This window comes from Colias eurytheme, chromosome 23 (assembly GCF_061535395.1).
Source record: "Colias eurytheme isolate Ceu_HAF_F1 chromosome 23, ilColEury1 Martin Lab GWU primary, whole genome shotgun sequence".
In the NCBI taxonomy this organism is placed as follows: Eukaryota; Metazoa; Arthropoda; class Insecta; order Lepidoptera; family Pieridae; genus Colias; species Colias eurytheme.
The window spans coordinates 709,111-732,243 of record NC_143002.1 but is presented as its reverse complement, the minus strand read 5'-3'; the positions used below and the strand labels follow the sequence as shown (position 1 = coordinate 732,243).

Here is a 23,133-nt window from a genome sequence, read left to right as displayed (position 1 = left end):
ACTTTTGTAATCTGTGTTTGTTGGGATTGTTAAGACGTAAATATCTAGGTACTAGTATTTATTCTTACAGTACGATAATACATATCAATATAAACATTATTCAAGAAATAGTAAATAATTATTCTAAAATTTTATTTTACTGATGGGGTGATGATTGTCAGTGCTACGGATATAAGTACATCCCACCAAAAAAATTTTCATGTAAAATGTTGCCAAGACGAGCCCATATGACTCGCACTGTCAAAAGTTATCAGATCTCATGTAGAGCCAAGCTTCCACTACACGCCCCAACTCTACAAGGCCTAACTTCACAAACTCTACACCTTAGTCAAAATATGTGGCTTGGCCATTTCGCTACATTCACATCGGCGTAAGGTGAAAAATTAATTCACTGTTCATTACTTTTGTGTTATACAATAGTTCTTGTAGTAACGAACGGCCAAGCCCCCCCAGATACATATATTTCTTAAACGAGTAGTGTTGGGAATACTTAATTTTATTTATTTATTTATTTATTTATTTACACTTTATTGTGCTGGCATACAAATTAATCCTTAAAAATAAAACTTAAAAACTAGTCCAGCACAGAAGGCGGCCTTATCACTTAAGAGTGATCTCTTCCAGGCAACCTACTGTGTGGAGTAATATTATGAAAGAGGAGGTAGGTAGGAAGTACAAAATATATATATAGCTATATATGTTCTATAATAAATACATACATATAAAATATTATATATATTACATATAATATAATATAATACACATTCAAATAATAAATATAATATAATAAATATAATATATATATACATAAACTCATACTGTAGTTTAGATAGAAAAAATAAAGTAAAACACAAATAAATAAATTAATTAATCTTACTAATCCGAGTTAAATGCCAAGTTCAAGTAGTGGTTTCGGACTTGTTTGGCAAAGGTGGACAGCGTTTGTATTTTACGTAATTTTTATGTGAACAAACATTGTTTTTTCCGAAACAGAATAATTTAACTATTATAATATGTAGAAGCTCACTCATCTCTGTTACTTACATCTCCTCTATCTTACTTATACCATTATACTTACTTAATTTTTTACGTATGTAATCGGTAATATTATATTACGTAAAATGTTGTATTTCAATATGTAGTACTAACATAAAGTTATGCATACAACTAAAAAAGTTAAAAACTATTCACATTCCAAAATCTTTTTGCCAAACATGAATGAAATCAACACAAAATACAAATCCTTTGCACGCACAAAAACCCACCTTCTTTATTCATATTTGTAAAATAACAATGAATGAACGTATTTTCCACAGACAATAAATGTTTACACAACTTTGGTCATTAATTTAGATGAAAAAAAATCATTCATTCGGATCACCTGCTCACGATGTAGTTTTTTATTAACTGATTCATCTAATAAATTATCTATTGAACAAATTTGTAGGATTGTAGGCGGGTTGGTGCTGAAATAAAATTTATAAAGGACATTTTTTAAATAACTCTAAGATTCTCACAGTTTATCTTCAAAAAAATTGCGTGTTTTATTTTAAAAGTTTGATTTTGTGATTTTGTGATCATGTAGATATTTAAATAGCTTTTTAAGCTTAATAGAGAACTTTATTCTTTAATCTACCTTTGGCTTAGAGCTATGATAGCTTTTATTCTACCAGCAATTAATATCTATAACAATAGAATTCGTTGTATTGCTTCTATCCACATATTTGTATTATGTACATAATACATTGTACTTAGTGTCAATCCCCGTTTTCCAATTACAAAGCATAATGCGACTCAGTGCCGCACAATGCCGAATTATGCTGATGCTTAATTGGAACATGAAACGCACCAGCAGGTTGCGCTAAGTTCAGTGTTGAAAAAAAAAATTCGAGTTAGCAATAACCTCATTAATGTGTAAATAAAGTGGTATACATAATAATTGAAAAATATTTACGGTTATTTTAAGTAATTTGGATTTTGATTATTTCATTAACATTTTTTTCATCCATACTTATATTTATTTTTTTAACACAATTTGAATTAACTTTGATTATTTCGAAAAAACTACAATGAAACGAAAGCTTTAAAATTTTTTCCATCAATTAATAATTACTAACGATAAATCGATTGCACGCATCAATTCACGCGCATTACTTTTTCTAGTGCTCGATTGTGCGAAGCGTAGTTGGAACATTCAACGTTAAGCATTATGCCGCATAATGCGCTCTAGTGCTGTAATTGGAAAACGGGGAATGTTTACCTATAATGTACCTATCAAATTTATTGTAATTCTAAACTTTTACACTACCTAGAGCTTTTATTTAATAATTTTATCGGTATTTTTGTAATATTAGTCATAGGTTATGATACCAACTCTACAATTTCGTAGTATGTTGAAAACATACATTACAAGAAATATATGGCCATTTGCCTTACACCTCAGAAATTATTAGCAAAAGCCCATAAATATCTCCGTATCACAAAGTATTGACATCTCATTCAACAAGACGTTAAATTGTATAATTTTGTGTTGATATCACGCTGGGAAGACGGACATCCGATTATCATTACACACGTGGGAACGAAGATCATTTGCGCCATTTTAATATTTATGGCGTTTAAAATTGCACTTATTTTGGTCAATGCCTAGTTATTAATATTCTCAAAATGACGGTCGGTCTAATTAGTATAAAGTCAAAGTTTATCTTATATATAAAAATGAATCGCAAAATGTGTTGGTAAGCGCGTAACTCGAGAACGGCTGAACCGATTTCGATAATTCTTTTTTTATTATATTCCTTGAAGTACGAGGATGGTTCTTATGTAGAGAAAACGTAAATATTATGTACCACGGGCGAAGCCGGCGCGGACCGCTAGTATTTTATAAATACTCTGGCGACTGGCAGCGTAAAAGGAATTAGTTCAAAGTATAAATTTAAAGTGTAGGTTTTCATTAATTATTTTGCTAGGTGAAAGCCGTATAGGTATTGTTACTGAGCGATTTATTAAATTTAATTCTCGGCAAACATAGGCGAGTCCAGAGCTAACTATCTCCTGAAATTTTTATACACATCACACCCATAAAGCTGTCAACGGTAAATAATGATTGATTTTTTAAACCATAATAGACGCAAGTGTGCTTCTCATGACACAATGACACAGAGTCAAAATATTTTGCGAATACTAATTGTTTATCTGTTACACTATAGACCGGAAGTTCGTACTTTGACGTTTTGTGTTTTTTTTTCTCAAATGAATTGCGCATGTATGAAGGCATTTTGTTGTCCATTGAATTTAAAAATGGAATTTGATTGATATGTGCGCTTTGTAGTCGATTTTGATTTTAAAAATATTAGATGGGTTTCTTAGAAGCGACTGCTATTTTATTTGTATTTCTTTATAATAAAGTAAATTTACTTATATTAATAAATTCAATTTATTTATCAACGATAAAATATTTTAGTAGGTATCGGCAAAAATATACTTAGTAGGTATGTAGTTAACCCCAAATTAGTTAAGTAAAAAAAAATAAAGAGAGAGGCCTATAAACAAGCCTATAACTGTACTTTAACTACCTAGGTACATACTACATATAACATATTATAATATTTTATAAATTATAAGCTTTATAGGTTTAATATGTTTTTATTTATGTACTTTAAAATATTATACGTAGTACCTATATAAAGCAAAGTCGCTGTCGCTGTCTGTCGGTCCCTATGTATACTTAGATCTTGAACAATGCGCAACGGATTTTGATGCGGTTTTTTAATAGAAAGAGTGATTCACGAGGAAGGCTATAACTGGATTTATAGAAAGCGAACGAAACCGCGTGTTGAAAGCTAGTTAAATAAAAAAATAAATAATAATCACAAAACCAAAGAGCGATGAAGTCTCTAACTCTACCACTCAAATTATTTACTGAATCTATATTTTAAACTTTCCTATTTTTCACTTAAATTTATCAAACGATACATTTTAAATATAAATTACAGATTACACAAAAATAATTTCCATTTTCCGTTTTCTCTTAAAACAATTAAAGAACAAAACGCTGATAAAGCCCTTACTTTCTTATAACATAGTATTTCAATGAACACAAATATTTCATTTATTTCATTTCACCTTTAGATTACACAATATGAGGCTCTGGCTCTCTTGCTAGGCATAGCCTGTGTAATGTGTTAAGAGAGCCAGTCCCTACCCTTAGGTGTAAATGTAGGTATTAAAGCTTCAGTTAGATAACACCTAACTTAATTAAAAAATTGATTGTTTGTAAAGTAGGTTTACGATCGAGATGTTTACGTGATAACATAATGCAGTGGCAGCGCTCGAGATGAGACGGGAGATCAGTCCGTCTCTCTCTCGTTATACCTGCGATCGCGCTCGTGAGGTTTTGGTGTGACACAAGTTTCTGAACATGTCACCCGACTAAAACGATTTTAAAGACGTTATCACGTCAAAAGTTTCAAAGAGGAAAACTTCTTCCAAAGTGACAACAGTCAAAGGTTATTTTATTTATGAAAATAAGTAGTGGCACAGACTTAACTACTAGAAGAAAAAATAAATAAATTATTAATAAACTTACTATTTTAGTCACAGAGCTATATCTCGATATAGTTCTGTGATTTTAGTATTCTATGATTCTAGCATGTGCCGCGCGGTTTCACTCACGAATGAAACCCGCGGGAAAAAGCAAGTGATGCTAGTACTACAGATTAAGCTGCAAAATATCATCAAAATATGTTAAGTGGATTTCGTGTAAAAGATTAACAAACATCCATATATTATTCTAACAGAAAATTAGCGTTTATTTTATTAGGTAGCAAGAAAAGTTAGTAGTGTTAGCTAATACATATTAAGTACTATTTAAATTTTAAAACCAATAATAAGTAAGGGAGGTATGTATTTTTGTGTATTGCACGCCTCATAAGCGAAGCGTTGAGGTGGGTACTACTGTCACTTCGCGCAAAACATCTGATTTTTCAAACTTAAAATGTCTTTATGTATCATACATTGCACTTGTAAGATAATACATACACACACATATTAAGAAAAAACACTATTTTTAACGTTCATGATATTTTTGATGTCATTTTTGTTATTTAAGCTAGTTAAAAAACAGTTTAAAAAAGTTCTGTCTTGGACGTCCGTGTGTCTGTATGTGCGGATCCTTTTTCTTGTTAACACGATAGCGACCGAAATACTTTACTAATCGAGTCTTTTTTTTTCTCTTACGCTTGAGTATGCTCAGGAATAGAACCCTTTCATCTTTCATGATTCGATGTGGTTTAATTGTTATTAAATAAACAAAAATAATAATTAATAAATATTTATTAAAAAAAAATTATGAGGCGTGCACTTTTGGATTTTCCAAATTATATTTATATATATTTTTTTATTTCACTAAAGAAATAAAAATACTGCACCAAAAATAATTATAATAATCATAGCTTTGTATGTTTGGGAGGTCAATTAAAATACGATGATTTGTCATAAAATATATTCTTTTAAAACTCCGATATATTCTGTTCACGTATAATTTTGTACAATAAATTTGTTTCACAACCTTGCTTTATAATTTAGCCTTTAATTTATCTAGTAATTATTATTTACATACAGGCATTTCTTAGAATTTACATCTTAACCACGGTAAAAAATGTCTATAAAAATATTTAATCGCTTTTAAATCTTTACAAATATTTGAAAAGGGCCACAAATGGTTTATTTGCATGTAAATAGTTGTAAATTTTGTATAGATACACTTCAATTAGAATAAGTTAGATCGCCGTAGCACGTTTGTAGGCGGCCTTACGGTAAGCGTCGCTACACACGGTAATACGACACAACATAAAGATTAAAGATATTATTTTTCTTATATTTTGCATACTTTTTTAAGTTAACTTTTTAACATTTAGTAACCATATAAATAAGGAAACCCAGCCACATGCGGCATCGCGGACAGAGGCACGAATACCGGCATCATTCTCTCTGCCTGAACAAAATGTGTCCGCGTATGTTTTTTCAAATGGTCCCGCCGCCCAAACTTCTTCCCGCAGGTCTGGCACGGATACGGTCTGACACCAGAATGTATACGCTTGTGTCTGGTCAACTCCTCATTTCTGGTAAACGTTTTTCCGCAGTCCTTCTCGTCGCATTTGAAAGGTCGCTCGCCCGTGTGGATCCTAACGTGGCCTTTCAGCTGCCCATTGTTGGAAAAACCTACGTTGCAATGTGGGCATTTGTATTTCTTCGGACGCTGTTTTCTCGCGTTCAGAAGTTTCGCTTCGCTTTCTTGTTGCAGAATTCTGGCGTATTCTAATTCCATCGCGTAACCTTGGGCGAGGGATTCAAGGAGAAGCGGGTCGGTTGGTGGAATGCCGAGGGTTTGCGCGATATCTCCAGGAAGATATTCTGGTATGTATCCCGGATAGTGTGTAGTACTTTGTGGTATAGGAGGAGGATATGTTGTCGTGTAATTTTCATGAATTTCTTTCTGGATGGGTTTGCTATGTTTGATATCATCTTTTGTTGCGTTAGTTGGTTCTTCTAGCAGTCTATCACAGCATAAGCTTAAGTTGTGCATGGGGGAATCGAATGCGTCTGAACTTTCCGAATTTTCATCAACGTTGATTGGCTTTTTGTCTTCGTTATCTTCTGTTGTCGTTGAAACGGTGCAATCTTGATTAACGTCACTTTTCTTAAATGTACCGCGAATTTTTCGTAAACGATTTTCACGCTTATTTGCATCTAATTTACGTTTCTTCGGCGTTGATTGTCCAATGTCTATTTCACTATTAGCATCCATTTGTTGATTTTCACTAACGTCCCAAGGTCTGAATAGCTTGGAAAACTTTTGCTGAGACGACAGCATCGTTGATAGAAGATGTCACACACAAGTCAAGTACGAGACTGGACCCTTTTTCATTTCAACAACTTTTATATACATTCCTTTAACAATAAATTTAATAAAAGCCAAAGAGGAGGGATACTATTGAATGGTCGAAAGAGACAAAATATTCAATTGTTGCACACTTCAACCGCTATTGTATTTTTTGTCTATGCGCTGTTAGTTTTGGCGCCACATTGAGTCTTGCGTTCGGATACGCTGAGTGGAGTTTGGTTTAGTATTATCTGTGCAGTTACGTCATTTTCTCCGAGTAGGTTGTCATGGTGTTTGAGATAGGGGTGTGTAATGTTATTTATGTTGATTTTTGTGCGTGGTTCGGAGGCGGGCTTGAGGGCAGAGCGTTCTACTCGAGTGGTTGCGGCCCTTGCAGCTGCAAGCTTGTTTGTTTTAATGGTTTTGCCGATTGTTGCGGTTCCGAAAGAGATTTTATGTGACATGCACACGCGATGTACATAGACATAAATTGTAAACGGTTTATGGGAGAGTGTGCAATTATATTCTTTTTTTAATTTATTCATTAGTTAATATGCTAATGACAGAATTTTAATAAAGATATGATACATTCATGTAAATTTAAATTCATATAATTTATATTGGAAATGGGAAAATGGAAAATAGGATTCACTATGAAGATCCTGAAAAGGTTACTTTTTATGGGGATATTTGCAATCACAATAATTATTGGAAGAAAATGATAGTACCTATTTATAATATGTTTTTCAAGTATGTTTTCTGGTGGATACTTACTTGAATAAACTTTGAGTTTATATAATCTTTATATTGTTTTGCCAAACCGCTCAATAGGAGCGGGTAGAATATCTTCATGTAAGACCGTGCATAATAAAAAATATACTACCTACTTTCAAATAGAACATATTATTATGTAGTTAAAATAGCGCTTTTTTATAGAATATTGTCAATAGTTCATCAAAGAAGAGCTTTACCAAATAATCTTACGAAAAACATCACAAAACATTGATTTCCTGAATTACAACAAAACGGGTCTGACACCAAAATAAAATTGATGGAACGGATCAATCTTTAAATAAACAAATCCTCTATCCATTGATATACAATGCTCTTGATTGCGTGTCTTTGACCGAACGAAATTGTTCATTTTGGCGCGATCTGTCAAATTCTGTGTCGGCCATGATGGATTGATCGCGCGTTCACAATTCAATAAAATAACTTGTTTTTGAACGTTTTGGAGTAAAAACATTGTACTTTTTATAACGTAGGTGTAAGTCAATAAAAAATAGTGTGTGAAAGACGCGTTTTGCTGATTTTGCCCGTCAATTTCTTTTTATTAAATAGCACGATAGGTACAATTTAAATAAATAAATAAATCCTTTATTTGCATTTAAAACATGGTATTTTAGGGTGTTATAACTTACAATATAATATTACAGCATGATGTTATTTAAGTGTTTAATAAATAAATATAAAATAAAAAAGCCTATTTATTTCATGCAAATATGTTGACATTTTTACAAAGTAACGCTTACGCGGTAAAAAAAAATAAGTGTATACAAAACTTGATTGTTAATAGTGTTAGTAATTGTAATTTTGTTGTATTCCAATGCTAATATTAATTATTTAGTTATTGTAAATAAATAAAAGAAATTAATTTAACGTAATGAACTAAAGTAATCAATCTGCATGAACCCCTGTCTGGGTAAAGGCCTCCTCCAAAGCTGACCACCCGTCTCTATCTTGCGCTATTTGGTACCACAGAGGGCCGGCTGTTCTCTTGATGTCGTCGTCCCAGCGTGTTAACGGTCTCCCTCTGTACCTTTTGCCTAGTGGGCCATTCCACGTTGTCGTTCTCGCTGTCCATCTTTGATCAGTAAGTCTGGCGACGTGTCCTGCCCACCTCCACTTCAGTTTTTGTGCATGACTCAAAGCATTAGTTGCTTTGGTAATCGACCTTATTTTAGTGTGCCTAATTTTGTCTAATCTCTTTATCTTCAACATACTACGTTCTATCCCTCTTTGGCAGCTATTTATTTTATTTTTTATTTTTGAAGTGAATTTCCATGTTTGGCATTTAAGTGTTTATAAGTGTCTAATTCATTTGTCATTCATTCACATTATTCATTAAACAATAAAAATTTCAAAATTTATATAACATAGGTACCTACATTATAAAATTGAGTCACAAATATACAATCCCATTCATGAGTCCAAGAATTCCTCAACAGTATAAAACATTTCTGTTGAAGCCATTCGTTAAGTTTTTTTTTAAATAATTTAGAATCTAAGTTTTTTACATAAAATTACTAACATTACTACACATTTTACTCGGTCAGTACACATTTTACTACCTAACAAAAATTGATTGCTCCTACTGATATTTTATATACCTACTGTAGACCGTATAGGTACAATAAAGAAAAAAAATATCTTGTTTTATTTTGAATTCCCTAAGTTATGTTTCCTATAGAGCTACTATTGCTTTGCTTTACTTAAATTTATCATTTTCCAAGAAATTCATTTAAAAATAACTGTATCAAATGCGATTCATCAAACATGACACATTTATAAGAGGCTAGAAATTATTTTCAAGATTATAAAATCCCGCCTTTTTGTGTTGGGTTTGTGTGATCGATAGCACACAATCTTTGGATTCAATGGGCTTCTTCATCATACAATTGATGCAAATATCGTTATAAAATATTTTACCGTTACGTAATACGGAATATTTTTATTGTAGTGTTATAAAAAAAAGTATTTCATATTCAGACAGAGATACTTTCTTTCGCATAGGTATTTAATAAAATTTAATATTAAATACCTACAACACAAGTTTATAGTGTGGATTCTTTTTTCATAGTTATTAATGTTTACTAGCTTTCAACACGCGGTTTCGACCGCTTTTATAGAACTTTACAAATTATTAAGTCCACTAGAACAACTCTATTTGTTAAAAAGGAGCCGCATCAAACTCCGGACAGACTGAAAGACAGACAGGCGTGAATCGACTTTATTTTAAACTATAAAGTGAGTATAAATGAAGACAAATCCCCACTTAATATTATAAATGCGAAAGTAACTCTGTCTGTCTGTCTGTTACTCAATCATGCCTTAACTACTGAACCAAGTTCCATGAAATTTGGTATGGAGATATATATTTTGATACCCGAGAAAGGACATAAGGCTACCTTGTATTGCGAAGTATGTACGAATAAAAAACTTGAATCTTTCTGTTGAAAAACTAGAGGAATATATGCCTATAAAAATTGTAATCGAAGAACAAATAGATTTAACTTACAATACACAATAGTATAAATTTACAAAAAAAATGCTACAACGACTTTAAAACTGAATACAAAATAAAGAACATAACAAGACATCTTGTAAACAAGTATATCCAGATTCAATCCAAGTATTCTAGAACTTTCAGTAAACATAGAAAAGTTATGTTAAGTAGGTAAATAGCTTTACAAAGTAGGTCACTAGCTACTATTCTAATAAATGAATCTATACGTTTTGAAAGAACTCAGAAAGTTTCAAAGTTGTATCTAAGAAACTATAACAAAACTTATTTGTTTACTTTTGTTGGCTCATTAACAGTTGCTTCAAAGTTATCATAAATATTTTTTTGTACTAGCACTTTTTCACGACTAAGTACATGCTATTATTTAGTATATTAAAAAAGGTAGGTATTAAACCTGGAATTAAATATTATTATCTATCATCACTTTCGTAACTTACATTTTTAATTTTAAACATTCTATGAGTATTCTTTCATTTTTAAATGAATTTCATTAAAGTAATGAGCAGTTTTTATTTAAAACGACTTTCAACAAGAATGAACTGAAATTTTAATACAAGCTCAAGACTTATTTAACAGTTACATGTCGCAAGCAAATTGTATATAATCTCGCCGTTTACAAACGTGCGGCATTTTGTAATATGTCGAGAATTCGTAATCAGACATTTTTGGTTTGGATAAGGGGGTGGGTTAAGTTAGGTTTGTGTTTTTTAAAACTACACAGAAATAGGAGCCCCACTTCGTGGGGCTCCGTCGGCTCGCGACCGTCTTTTTGTAGAATTTTGGAAAAAGTAAATCTTCAGCATAAATTTACAAAAGGCCAATATTATAATAATTTTAATTGCACAATTGATAGATCATAAATAAATAAAACGACATATTAAATAAAACCATAGCATAACCTTTCCTTAGTATTGAATGAAACTTGGCGTCAAGGAGTCTCGCGCCGCATGAATGGTGAAACCGGACAATACGTTGTCAGCCATTTTAAATTTATAGCAGTTTTTGTTCTTAGCTTACTTAACCGCGATTATGCCAAACATAGACCACACTAGTTGCTATTTTAGTATAAAGGATGTTTGTAAGTAACCTCTTTTTAATTTTAAATACTTTTAGGTAATGAAATGTGATGTTTAAATTGCAAAATTTGGTTAGATTTTGTTTTATGTGTTGCGGTTGTTGGTCATATTGATGCAATTTTAGCAGTATATGCTTAATTAGATAGGTAAATATAATTAGTAGTAGGTACATACTTAAAAGAATAACTTTAAATAAATACAAACATTTTTGTGTATTTTTGCTTAGAATAACTCAAGCCCCGGAATCACAGACACAATAGAAAATCTATTGTGTCGTGGACCGATCGACTGATAAGTGTTGATTACGTTCTTAGTGTTGAATACATTACTTAATAACCTAAACATATCTTTTTACTCATTTCTGTTACTTTATATTCTACACTTTTGGCTAGAAAAAGATTTAGTGAACACGCTGTATAAACACCTACTACGTTCCATTGACTACAAAATAATGACAGGCGTAGTAAACGTACCACAATGTGATATAAAAAGTGAACCAAATTTCATTTTATGAAGTCGTCACGCAATTCTTAAACGATATCCAAAGCTTTCAATATTGGAGATTTATATGATTTTTATAAAGATCACTGTATTAAATAGTATCGCGAGATTTATTGATTTCATGTTTCTAAACGACTGTGAATTGTACAATAATTTACTACTATAAGTATACTAAACTAGCGATTTAATATTTATGTTATCTATGCCTTCGTATTGAGACCTCCGTGATAATATAATGTTGGGTTAACACGTGGTTAACACACTTATAACTTTGAATTGTCAAAAAGAAGGTTGCATGCAAAAGAGAGTCGCCAGTATTTGCCAAAACAAAACATAATAAAATACGTTTAAATTGTGAATGCAAAAAAGTTTTTGTGCTTGTTGTACATCCTACTTATTTATAAACGCGAAAGTTTGTAAGCATGGATTGGTTGGATGTTTGTTAGTCTTTCACCCAAATACTACTGAACCGAATCTTACAATGAAAGTTAGCTGAAGACCCAGATTAAAACATAGGCTTTTTATTCCGGAAATCCCTCAGGAACGGGAAATATGCGGGTTTTTCTTTGAAAACGCGGGTGAAGCCGCGGGTGGAAATCTAGTATTAGTATAAATTTATAGATAATTGTAGTAAAAATAATTAGATTTAGAGAATATACAAGTTTGAATATAAACCTTAAAAATAGATAACTATCTTATAAGATGAAATAAAACTACAAAATATCGACAAAAGCTTTCCCATATAATTGAATAAAAATGAAATATTACAAGTTATTGCGGTCGGGAATCGAACCCCACTGTAGTTAGGGCCATGTGGGGTCAATGGGGAGGGGCGTAGTCCCCTTTCTGGGGTTCAAATATTGGGGTTATGGTCTCAGAGTCCCGCCATTTTAAATGTAGCGATGAATACTTTAATGAAATTATTTAAACTGATGCTGATTAAAAGTTAAAACTAAATATATATATAGTATATATACTAGCGGCCCGCCCCGGCTTCGCCCGTGGTACATATGAAAAATAGATGTTGGCCGATTCTCAGACTTACCCGATATGCACAGAAAATTTCATGAGAATCGGTCCACCCGTTTCGGAGGAGTATGCAGATTGCAGACTAACATTGTGACACGAGAATTTTATATATATGTATAAGAAGATACGGGTATGAAAGTAATTACTAATTTCGTAGTAATTCAAGTAATTCTGCATAATTCAATAAACTATATGTTTGTTCGTTGTTTTGTTAGAACTAAGATAAGTAAACCAAATATCTATTTATAATGCGAAAATGCAAATAAATTAACATGTTTGGATATTGTAATTCAAGTTATTAAAATAAATTAGTCTGCTTTAGTAAGGTAAGAATGAATTAAAGTAGGTAATAAACAATTTCTTTTGGTTTTTTTGTATTTACGACTAATTAATTTCAAATTGAACAACGTTAAGAGTACCTACCTAGATACAATTTAGTAAATTTCATATTAGTGGTCTACATTTTAATAATATTCATATCAAACCGACTTCAAGTAACACACAAAACTAATTGAGTAGGCATTGCATTGATTTACTAAACTTCCACCTATTTCATCACATCAAATTTTAACAATAATAGCAACAAATATGATGCAATATTATGATTTATGACGTAAATAACATAAAGGGTTTCATCCATCTTTATTTGTCTTCTATCTAGTCTGTAAACTTTAAAAAATTATGATTGATCGACCACAAAGCTCTTACTAGAACTAAGTAGAACTATCCCGACGTATCGTCGAATAACTTTTACTATGAAGATACATATTTTGTTTATAAAGCTTCTTAAAACGGATAACATTCGCGCGAGTTAAAATACTTTGAGTTTTATGCAAACTTACCAAAGCTTTATGCCGGGATAAGCTCCCTGAATTTTGAAAAATTGTTTTATAGTCGATTCATTCTGAATCATGTTGCAAATCAAGAAGGTCTTATTCGAAGGTTGAATCAAAGTTGATGCTTCGGCGGTACGTTGATATTTCAGGCAGAATGTAAGTAATTTAGTTTATTATCCTCGGCTGGCTTTTGTGTTAATTCAGATGCGAAATATCAATAAAGTTCGGAACATCCGTTTTTAGTGAAAGAGTGACTAACGTGACTAACATCCATACATGCTTTCTCGTTTACAATTATTGTAGTGTGATGATTAGTTCTCAATTTTTGATGACACCTTAATACAATAACCCTTACGTATGCCTATGGTTTTTATGTCTGAAGATAGGCTAGAGAGTGATGTAGGCCTTTACTGCGATGAAATATCTCTTTCCCTTGGGAATTTCCTTTGACCGAGCGGACTACGCGGCAAATAGATTAATAAAAACATTCCAATAATAAATCTAACTATTTATAACACCTTAGACTAAGAAAACTATGTACATATTGCGTATTAGTAGGTACACTGTACAAGGTCGCGGAAGAATTCCAACCAATACCCGCGGCCCCATCATTAAAGCGGCTCGATGGAACACAGTGGGGTTTTAGTCGGTAAGAATCCGATATAACCCACGGCTCCTTCCCCGGGGGCAGTGGGTATCTTTGGAAGATTTCCCCACTATAAAAAAAGGTACACTGTACAACAGCTATGATATATACCTATACAAGAGGAGCTTTGAAAACGATTGTACGCTATTTATATCACGACTGTAATAAAGCAGGAAATAGGTACGGACGTAGCCACGTAGGTAGCTACGGAATCGCGTAGCGCGATGAACTAAAGTAAAACCCTATACTAATATAAGTATAGAATTATTGTTATCTGTGCGAATACAAAAAGCGCGTAATATGTATATTAAAATTGAAAATAATAGTGTTTCAATTTTTGAAGTGAAAACTTCTTTAGCGGCGTTGGGTATAAAATCTTAAATTCGCGTCAGGACACGTGGCCTGATCGAAAAAGCGTAAGACGGATTTTTTTTTAGCCCTTATATTCCATGCGTAAGACGGATACCATTCCAAAATATCAAACATGCTGAACGTTAATAATCAAGTTTTCACTTCTGCCGGCACTCCCGGAGTGCAACCCGTCTTTTTTAATTATAGAATTTATTTAAGTATGAATTTACGTTTCACAGGCAATCAAAATAAACCTACCTCTATAGAGTATTGCAATTTTATGTTACACACATCTGTAAATTTAATCTCTACATAATATTGCACATATTCAATACATAATGCTCAAAAGTCACATAAATACACAATAGGTCTGTCCGTGTGACACAACCCTCACGCATGAGTGGTTTTCGCAAGTGTCAAGCGAATCAAGGTGTGGCGGCTTGTTAACAAATACTTGACGTGAATGTAACCCTTTATATTCTGAAGCTTTGGGTTCGAAGCGGGTGTAAAAATTATTCTCGTCGATTTAAGTAAGGTAGCGATTATTTATTTATGTAATTAGCTAAGATATTGATTATGAAAATTACACTAAAAATACCTATAATCTTAGCCTATAATATACGTAGTAGGTAACTATTTAGTAATCTCTGATACGCATTATTTAACATTTAGCGTATCTAAAATTTCTGATATCTTATTAATTATATATATGGGTATCAGAATTAAGTATAACTTTCGATTTTCGAATACAATTTACGTGAAAATAAGTAAAGCAACTACATATGGACGAAAATATACCAATGAATAGCAGGATTAGGAAAATTACTGGGAGAGCGGGATAATAATATAAGAAAGCGTAGGTTTCATAACAGCCCCACTTGTTTACTTGCTTACAAATACATAGTCTATCGACTTCATACGCCTGAAAAGCTCCATTAGGTATAAACTTAACCAAAGCTCATTATAAGTAACTTAAGAAAATATAAACACAATATTTTGCTATGTACACTTGTTTTAAAAGTATATGTTTCGTTCTTTCAGGCTATAATCTCTATAAAATTTAAGTTAAATCAGTAGGGTGGAGTCTCCTATTATCGGCCTGCTCCTAATATCGGCCTTTTCGAGAAAATGGAATATAACTATAAATATTGATCTTTAATCATAAAAGTTTTAATGCAAAAAGAGACTCTATATACATAAGCAAAACCTCCCAAATTTCGGTGTGGGTACCTCAACTGTAGAAAATTCAGTTGGCCATAGAGCACGTGCAGGTACAAACGTGCGTAGTTTGGCGGCATTGCGTAGTCAAATCCCTGAGTCGACGCTTTACGTGGATAAGTATTTTAATGGAATTAAACATACCTATAGTATTTAATTTTATGTGTTCTAAAAGAAAAACAGTCAAATTATCGATAAAACAGTGTGTTTTTAGATTTATTTGTCTTTTTAATGAAATAATTGCGGGGCCGAGATTGGGCATCTGTATTTGCTGATAAATCTCAATATCGGCCGGGTGGTCGATATTGGGGTAATGCACGAAAACTTCAAATCACATGTTTAGCTATTTTATATGTTAGCAGTGATATTAATAAGATTAGAAATGAAACAACAGCTCTGTTTGATCACTGGATCCTAAAGTCGGCCGCCTAAAAACGATTTTTGTTAGCTACGGCCGATATAAAGCGAATCGATGCGTAATAACGGCCACCTTAGTAAAACCTTTTCTACTACCGTCGGACTTTACACTAAACAGGGAGGTGATACATTAATTTTTGTTAATAGCTATGTCAAAATCATGCCGGCACAATCTAAACTAGCAAAAGATCAACTAAAAGTAAAACGTTGGCTATTGCAAACGTTTTCCTTTTTGTTGACCTTTTTGTTTGTCCTTTTTGTTGACCATAGTAAAATTATAGAGACAGTGAATGCCGTCAAAAATCTAAATATGAGCATCAGAGAAGCATCTCGACAATACGACATCCCGAGGACCACTTTACAAGATAGACTTCATGGAAAAATAGACACAGATTGCACAGTTGGTAGAGATACCGTCTTAACTCTTAAACCGAAATGAAGAAGAAGAAATTGTTCAATGGTTGATACGGATCTACGGTTTACCTATTTGCGGTTTTCCTAGTTCACGTAGCAATGTCATAAATAGCGTTAAAAATATTATAAAAGAAGATAAAAGACCCAATCTGTTTAAAAATGGAAAACCAGGGAAAAAGTGGTATTCCTTGTTTTTAAAATGAAAGAAGCTGGCCAGGGCTGTAGTTACAGAATAAAGTGGTTTAATGACTTACTAGAATATAATATAAAATCAATCGGACACGGAAGACATATTGTAATAACAAGACCCACGGAGAATATTAATGGGGATGAGACGAGCTTTAGTATTTTTTCGAAGACAGGGAAAGTAATAGGGCCTAAGGGATGGAAGAACATTTATGAAGTTGCTAAGGGCAGTGAAAAAGTAACAATAAATGTTTTGCTAGTCATGTCTGCAGCAGGAGAATCTTTATGGTTGTTTTCCCTACATCCGTAGACCACCAAAAGTAATCTTTAATAGCACACCATCCTCCTGGTTTTTTCGTTTATCAAATAGTGAGTGGATGAGAAGTGAAGTAGTATTCTATGAATATGTTGGTTAAATGATTGGGTGATTTCTTATAGCATTTCCAAGCCAATTCTTTTTCTAGTTGATTGACACAAGTCTCATTTAACCCCGTATCTTTATTTGTCTTATAAGAATACTGAACTTGATACATTAAATTTTAATTTAAGACAATGTAACGAAAAGACGATCATGATAGGTAAGTTAAAAAAATGATGTGTATCTCAATTGATAATAAAAATCTAACCAGTTTTAAGTTTTATTGATATAACTTCACCTTAGAAAAGGTATGCCGATATTAGGGCCAAAGACGGCAGATATTAGGGTGTTAGCTTGGTGTTAGTGGCCGATATTGAGGGAAATCGGCAATGTCGAAATAAAAATTCTATATTTAATAAAATAACAATAGATTCGTAATTTTGCAAATGTTGTAATGGAGTTTCAATATAGACTATCTACCCAAAAAAGGCACTGTAAGAAAGAAAAAGCCATTAATGTAAAAATTACATCCAGTCAAAGTTCAAAAAAAGTTGACATGGCCGATAATTGGTGCCACCACCCTATTTATTACGTGAAAAAACAAACATCTTAACTTTATAAGTATTTGTGTTTATAATGTTAATAGAACACGATTTCACCCCAAAAGCGCTTTTGCTCTACCGAATTTTTTGCACAGCATTCAACATTAATACTAATAAAATATTTACGCGACCGTCGTGTAGTTATTTCAATACATTGTCGGCACTTTTCAAACTTTAATGGCGGCCGCTGTCAAAGGACTGTGACAATTACTTTTATACTCTCAAAGATGCCGATGGTGATCGGTCAGTCGATTGATGTGGCGAATCTTTGTTTGCAACACATTGTAAGCAGGTAGGCTGTCGTCGCCTACTTTCTGAATTACTTTTGATGTAGATGTCACTTGCGTTGTTTGTTTTTGCTTTTTAAACCTGTATGCGATGAAATTGTAACACAATTTTGTGAATGTGGAGAGGAAAGAAGTATTTTTGTTGTAGATCGTTATAATATTGTTATTATTACCATCTAAAATAAAAATACTATACTGTCACATTTATATAAATAGCAATTACCTAAATGCTAGAAAATCATAACAATTTTTTTAAATTAGATATATAAATATCTTATAGACATATACAAAGTTATTTCTCATGATCTGTACCAACTCTTTTTTAAAATCCTAACTTTATTACCTATCTATGCATAATCTCTAAAAGCACTGAACTGAAAGTCCTTTTACCACTTTTACCAATAGAAAACAACATCAGTAAGATCCTATTTGGTCATCTAGAGTTACGTAACCTTATTTAAGTCCTAACCTTGTTTATAAATTTTGTTTAGGTTCTAGATATTACGTTATTTTAACGTCTACGTTAAATTTATGCCCTGTATAATTATTATCAAAATGATCGTTTAAGAGCTTTCGGTATAAGTCTTGGTATAAGTGCAAATATGACAGATAAATAATAATAATGGCTAAAAATACAAATGTTATATGAACTGATTATATCTCTGTGCTTTACTTAATTAAGTACTTAGTACTTACCTTGGTAATATTTTTCACAGAGTAAATTACTAACCTAATAGAAAACTTCAAGCATTTGCCTTGTTACTGAAGAGATGGGTATTTTATACCTAGGCTCATTTATATCAAAAAGTAAAGATTGTAAATGCTTCCACTAAATGTAGGTACTTATAGACCTTATATTTTTATAGACAATATTTTGTTTTCATGTTTCGAAACGATTTGGTAAAGATTGACACACATGACAGTTGACATTCCCGCCAAAATTCATTTGTTTCTTCTTTTTGAATCTTAATTTCTTTTTTTTTATTTAGTTGCCAGCTGCTTATATAATATTCCAGCCAGATGTCACACGTGCTTCGCGGTCAGCCGCCGAATTTCCGCGCGAACACACCTATTGTCATTGAATCATTTGTTATCCTTTTCATCTTAAATCGATAGTAGATTTCCCGCCAATCCCATTGTTGCTTTATGATAACACTTAAAGTTATTTATTAAGAGTTGGCGTTGATAATATGAATAATGAAACTCAATGCTCTATAGTCTATCCAGTTCAAAAATGTACAATAAAGGAAGGTAGGTATGTATATCGATTAGACACTTAATTTTAATTTTAACGCGTCTTTTGTATTTCTTAATTGCACATTTTATTTTTAATCGACCTCATTACATAACAGTAGAATGTAGATAATTGCCTTCCTACTAGAATTTTAATAGATCACTGTGCCTTTTAACTATTTAGACTTGAACCTTATATTTTTGAATAATCGATAATTCACTTGAAAATTAAGAAAGCTCTCGTGATGCCAGTGACAAGGACAATAATTTACATTGCACTAGTTAAGTTAGCACTAAGTTTAAATTAAGAATACCTACGTTATAAATTTAAAATATAATTAACTAATAATTTGTTACAATCTAACTTATTTCACTTTTAATAGCCATATAAGACCTGTCGTTAACAAAAATAAAACCAACTTCATAGACAAAACTATAGATTCATTGTAAATTGTACCTAACTGTAAAGAAAGTGCTTTCACTGACACAAACACTTCAAAAACTCAATCATTTGTACAAAATCAACACCTGCCAACAATAGTATTATGAATCAAACAATAACAAACACAAGATAATCATATTTATGAACAAAACGTATAACATTTAAGCCTCTTAAATTGAAGTGTCAAATTCTTAAGCTGACATAATACTCGGATCCTAACCCAATTTAGCGAGCGCAAATAAAAAAAAGTATAAAAAAAGAATGCACTGTCAAACTAGTTCACTACAATTTTCAACCATATCCCATAAGGTATAGAGTACACTTTTGAATGAATCATATTTCCTTCCAAATTTAAAACCGTTGACTTATTGAATGTATTGTATGCAACCACAATGGCTAATGCACTCATGATCTTTTCAACAATATCATCTATACTAAGTACTTATTTTTGTTGAACCGCTACAAACTATAGTGTATTCTATACTGAAGGAATAAGGTTCAGTTTTATATGAGTTTTGATGATATAATTGCAATAATGTTGTAACGATGGATAATTGAATATTTGACTTTTCTAAACCGTGTGACGGGGCGAGAGAGCGAAGCGAATCGACTCAATGTGATACTTTACAAATTTCAAATCATAATATTAATTTAGTTCGCACATACATCTTAGTATTGGCATGGTGAGAGGTATAAAAAGTTGACAAAAATACAAAGTAAATTGAGAATGACCTTATAGTGCCCATTGCCACAAAATCTAACTTATTATTGAAAATCTGCTGATATATCACGCTGTGACTGTGCATAATATGTATTTTGTTACAGAAAACGCGGGCGAAACCGCGGTCGAAAACGTATTTGAAACTAAAGCTTTTCATTTTTTCTCGTTCTTTCATTATTTTAAATGCTTTTTCCGAGAAAATCAGGAGGAAAACGTCTATTACTGTGTTAAGCTAGTTACGTCTATTATTATAGTTAGGTAGGTATCTATGCTAACAACAAAATAAAATTCAAACAACTGAGGATATTTTATTTGAATGCATTTGAATGCCATAAAACAAAAAATATTAATTTCAACGAGAACTCTACAAACTAAAATTTAAAAAGATTTAAATATTTTATGCTTATGAGAAATTTGAAATGTCTTCAATATAACCTATCACAAACTTCCAGAATCCAAAAACTATATCATTAATTACGTGTATCTGTGGTCTATACCAAAAGACCCTAAAATCTAAACATAAAAGAACATCAAAATCGACACATCTGTTACGCCACACCCATACATTTACCGACCAAACTATTTAACACCCTTTTCTTAATTGTCAAATGGTTAAATACTATAAATAATGTTGATCTCGAGGGGATCTCAAAGGGTCCATGTTAATGAAAAATTATTCTAATTGTTCCATTTATATTTATTCATTTAAAACATGTGACAAAATATTAAATATTTTGGGCATTTTTATATTAAATTGAAAGCATTAAAAGCTTGGGACATTAATCATAAAAATATATACTTACCTAAAAAAATAGTGTTAGGTACACAAACGATTTTGCTAAAGAGTAAACTTTACAAGTATCCAGCTAACTTAGGTTTGTTTTTACTACAAAGAACTAAGAAGAACTATCGCGGCAAGAGTAAAATTGTAATCGAAGGGTATTTCGCAAATTTCAAACCACCGACTTAATTATTTTTTTATTTATTATTTTACGTTTTAAAAGTTCAATTTACATCTAATCTCTCTTACATAAAAATATAATATTTAATTTCGATTTAATAAAATTCCACAGCATACTAATCCACTTCATATCAAAATTTTCCTTTATGCCTATATTGGAGTGCCATCTACATTATTGCAATAGGAACGAACAGCGCTATCTAAAAAAAGCGTGAATGACGACAACAGATGGCGCTGAACTTAATGCTTCAGTTAAATACTTAAGGCGTTTGATACACGAGAAAAATTTCAGCACGCTATGTTGAAAAAAATATATAACTAACGGTAATGGGGATGTTAACGTGTATATTAAATTCCTTAAATTTATATATTTATATATATAAAATTGCGACGTCTTATTAATTACAATCCTTATTCGATTCCTGATTAATTCATATAAGAATTAAAATAATACGAAATTATCATAATTCTAGTTTCATATAAGAATATATTATATAGGGCAAAAAACTCAAAACAGATCTTCTAATGAAAATATTTATTTTAATTGTTTGTTATTGTCGAGTATATTTCCTGATATTAAGAGCGTATACGCACTATGCGGGTAGCCGCATTGCGGGTAGCCGTCCGGCTGACCGCAATCACAATTATGTATGTAATATTCATTTCTATGCGCACTGCGATGCGGCTACCGCAGACCGCACAGTACGCATAGAAATGAATATTACGTACATAATTGTGATTGCGGTCAGCCGGACGGCTACCCGCAATGCGGCTACCCGCATAGTGCGTTTACGCTCTAACACCGTTAATATAATAATACAAAGCTGAAGAATTTGTTTGTCTGTTTGTTTGAACGCGCTAATCTCGGGAATTATTGAACGTTACTTACGTTTTGAAAAATTATTTCGGTATTATATAGCCCCTTTATCGAGGAAGGCTATATTATCATCACGCTAAGACCAACGGAAGCGGAGCAATGCAGGTTAAACCGCGGGGCACAGCAACCACAAACTTTAATGCTGTGTTGCAAATATTGGACCCATTGGTCTCGTCACCAATACATTTCCTAAAAGAAGAACATTCTAACTAGTTTCCAATATGCATTCTTTTTCTTTCATAAAAGCTTCATATATTTTGTTTTGAAGAGAGTAAAACAAATTACGATATGAACTTCTTAATTCAAAACGTAGTAAGTCTTTTTATTAAGTCTTTAAATTCGTCCAATCATACCTCAAAAATATACTTTTTACCTATTTTTAACGAATATAAATGAATGAAAAAAAAACTAAACAATATTATATGTAATTCAAACATTATTTTGCAAGTTATATATTTCTTTTGGTGGAAATTTTTAAAATCAGTAGATAATTACTAAAAAGTAAAAAGCTAACATCGAACTGACACAGTACTATCTCTATCTATTCTCCTCTCTTGATTCTATTTGTATAGATTGTCTCAAAAAAAAGGCATTTTAGAAAACATAAAGTCGTAACCTCTATTTCAACAAATATAATATATATAAAAATCCTTGTAAAATTCAATAAAGTCTGTGGATTCTTCCATACAATGCGTTTCAATCATCCAAATTAAGGTCTACGTGACGTTTGATGCTACATGCTACGCGCTACGTGACGCTACGTCGTAGCACGCGTCTACGATTCGTAACGT

General features: G+C 32.0%; 1 protein-coding gene across 2 annotated transcripts; it reads right to left on the bottom strand.

Annotated features, from left to right (window-relative positions):
• Positions 1-5,914: 5,914 nt before the first annotated feature.
• hkb (zinc finger transcription factor huckebein) lies at positions 5,915-8,129 on the bottom strand. 2 transcript variants are annotated; one of them, XM_090115354.1, is made up of 2 exons: positions 8,112-8,129; positions 5,915-6,853 (listed from the first exon to the last, which is right to left on the bottom strand). In XM_090115354.1, exons 1-2 carry the CDS (start codon positions 8,127-8,129, stop codon positions 5,915-5,917), a joined length of 957 nt encoding a protein of 318 aa, XP_089971480.1. The 2 variants fall into 2 exon arrangements, with proteins under 2 accessions (XP_089971480.1, XP_089971479.1); XM_090115353.1 differs by lacking the exon at positions 8,112-8,129 and having other exon boundaries at positions 5,915-6,874.
• Between the last annotated feature and the right edge of the window lie 15,004 nt (positions 8,130-23,133).

Excerpts from the sequence above, each read along its gene's own strand:
- hkb (XM_090115353.1), bottom strand. The coding sequence starts at position 6,874 with ATGCTGTCGTCTCAGCAAAAGTTTTCCAAGCTATTCAGACCTTGGGAC.